This window comes from Corvus brachyrhynchos, unplaced genomic scaffold (genome assembly GCF_000691975.1).
Source record: "Corvus brachyrhynchos isolate BGI_N302 unplaced genomic scaffold, ASM69197v1 scaffold314, whole genome shotgun sequence".
Lineage (NCBI taxonomy): Eukaryota > Metazoa > Chordata > Aves > Passeriformes > Corvidae > Corvus > Corvus brachyrhynchos.
The window spans coordinates 111,570-113,862 of NW_008237877.1; the positions used below are offsets into that span (position 1 = coordinate 111,570).

Sequence of the window (2,293 nt, forward strand, 5' to 3'; positions counted from 1 at the left end):
AGGAGAGGCACTGTATTATCTACACCGTTTCCAGCACAAATACAAACCTTAGCTCCATATCAGCTACTGTGAAGCAGATTAACTCTACCCCAGCCCAAATACAAACCTTAGCTCCATATCAGCTACTGTGAAGCAGATTAATTCTACCCCAGCCCAAACCAGCACAGTGATCTTTTACTGAGACAGCCTGTGAACGTATTCCTGTTGATTGTAACATGCACAATCTATACTGAAGTTCTACATCTGTCCTGTGGGAAAATCTGACCACAATGATAGAAAAGATGTGTGCTAATGTCTTTACAAACTATTCTATGGGTGAAGGTATGGGTGTTAAAGTCTTTGAAACGGGTCTGGATGTCTCTACTAACTTCAAGCAGCAGGTTTGTTGCAGATCCCAGACAGCTTGACTCCTGAAACAGACAAGTGAGTCTGCACAAGCCTGACCTTCTGAACTTTGAGGTAAAATGACAGGTTCAAGGGGGGAATATGTGGTAAGTGGTTCAGGAAGGCTGTACCTTCCTAGTACCTCAGCCAATGGGGAAAGGAAGAGGGCAACATGCGGCCGGGAGTTTAGGATAAAAGGAGGCTGCACTCTCTGAAGCTGAGAGAGAATGAGAGAATCTAGTGGGCATGTGCCCCAGGGACTCTCTCCCTTTAATCGAATAAAGTTGCAGGACTCCTCTGTCTCCTTTATGGACACTGGCTTTTCATAGTGTGATTTTTCGTACACCACCCATAGCTTGTCTCAAGAGGGCTTATATAACAACGTCTTCTCTTTTGGACCTGGTATGTCCAGCGACAGGGCTAGAGGCCTCTATGACCTCCTGTGCTCTCTTTCCCCTTCTCTTTCCAGTTGCAACAGAGGCTTTTTCCTCAGTTTCCTCCACTTCAGAGATTTTCCGTACAACAAGCATAAAACGCCACCTCCTCCCCTTCCGCCGCTAGACCAGAGGAAATAATGCCTGGCACTGGCTTCACTTTGCAAAATTTCATCGCAGGTTTCCCTTAGAGAGACCCTTTTAACTAGCTTGGCTTTATCACCTGGCTTCTCCGAATGAATACAAGAGCCTAGTGCACAATGAGGTGCTTAGTCAAACTTTCAGGTACTCTTCTCCACCAAAAAAACTCCCTTATTATAGGGGAAATAAAGGGCATAAAAATATTTGTATGTGATTATGCTGCTTTAAAACTGATGTGGATGGATGTGTGCCTTTCCTTATGTTCACATGGCTCACATGAACTTTTGCCTATGCTTATAGAGGCAAAAATTAAGAGTAACCCAAACCAATAGATCACCAATGAGTAACATTGTAGAGAAAAGAAAGACAGGAAAAAAAAAAACCAACCGTGATGTACAGGCAGACTGAAAAGAAAGCCAGCTCCTGACCACTTGAAACCCTCTGGTGTCTCAAGTCACACAAAATCAGTAAACATACTATTTTCCAGAAAAAGATGGCATTTCTTTTATGCTTTTTTTTGTGCCTTTTCACCTAACAAACCTCAAAGACAAGGGTGCTGTGAAAAGCCAAATTGAAAAAAAAAAAAAAAACCCAAACCTAGAAAAGAACCTATTAGGCTTTCCAACTTCCCCTGAGGATAAAAAGCCCAAGGGATAATAGTCTTTAGCTGTTTTCAGTCGTGATTTACCATGATTAATGCTCATCTCTACATCCTCCCTCACATGCATAGCTACCACCTCCATTTTGGACAAAACACCTTAATTTTGTAAGAAGGCCCTCTCAAAAGACTGAAAACCTGCTGCCAAAGTTGCTCTTGGGAGAAAGTGCCATGCTCCAGGGCATCCAGCAGGAGTGCCTCCTCGGCTGTGCTGGGTGGGCATGCAGCCCCTCGTGAGGGGACCAAGGGCAGGTGTCGAGGCAGGCATCTCTGCTAAGGGAAGAGGCTGAGACGTATGAGGCAAAATGCCCCCTTTGGGCCCGGCTCGCCACGTTCATCCAGTCCGGAGGAGTCTGTCGCTGTGCCCAGCTAGGAGAGGGGAAGAAAGTGCTAGAGGAGCCCCCGGGCAGGGCCGGAGCCGGGAAAAGGCCCACAACCGAAACAGGCAGAGACAGACCCAAACACCTCCACTCCGGGTAGAAGAAAGTGTAAGTATCGTCGCCCCACCCCTCTTCCGCTGAGGTGATGTCAACGTGAGCACCTCCTGATTGGCTCGGCGGGAGTAGGTGACCTCGCGTCGTGACGTCAGCGCGTCGTTGGGGAGGCGAGGTGGAGGGGAGGTAGACAACATGGCCTCTCCTGGTTGAGGGGTTGGGGGTGGTGAGACGGTGTGCGG

At 47.4% G+C, this 2,293-nt stretch overlaps 1 protein-coding gene across 1 annotated transcript in view; it reads right to left on the reverse strand.

The window, feature by feature from the left end:
- LOC103614240 (DDB1- and CUL4-associated factor 12) overlaps positions 1-2,248 on the reverse strand; it is a 65,120-nt gene extending 62,872 nt beyond the window's left edge. The window contains exon 1 of the mRNA XM_008632136.2: positions 2,075-2,248. Coding sequence (XP_008630358.1) covers positions 2,075-2,248 — 174 coding nt within the window. The remainder of the gene's footprint in view (positions 1-2,074) is intronic.
- Positions 2,249-2,293: the final 45 nt, after the last annotated feature.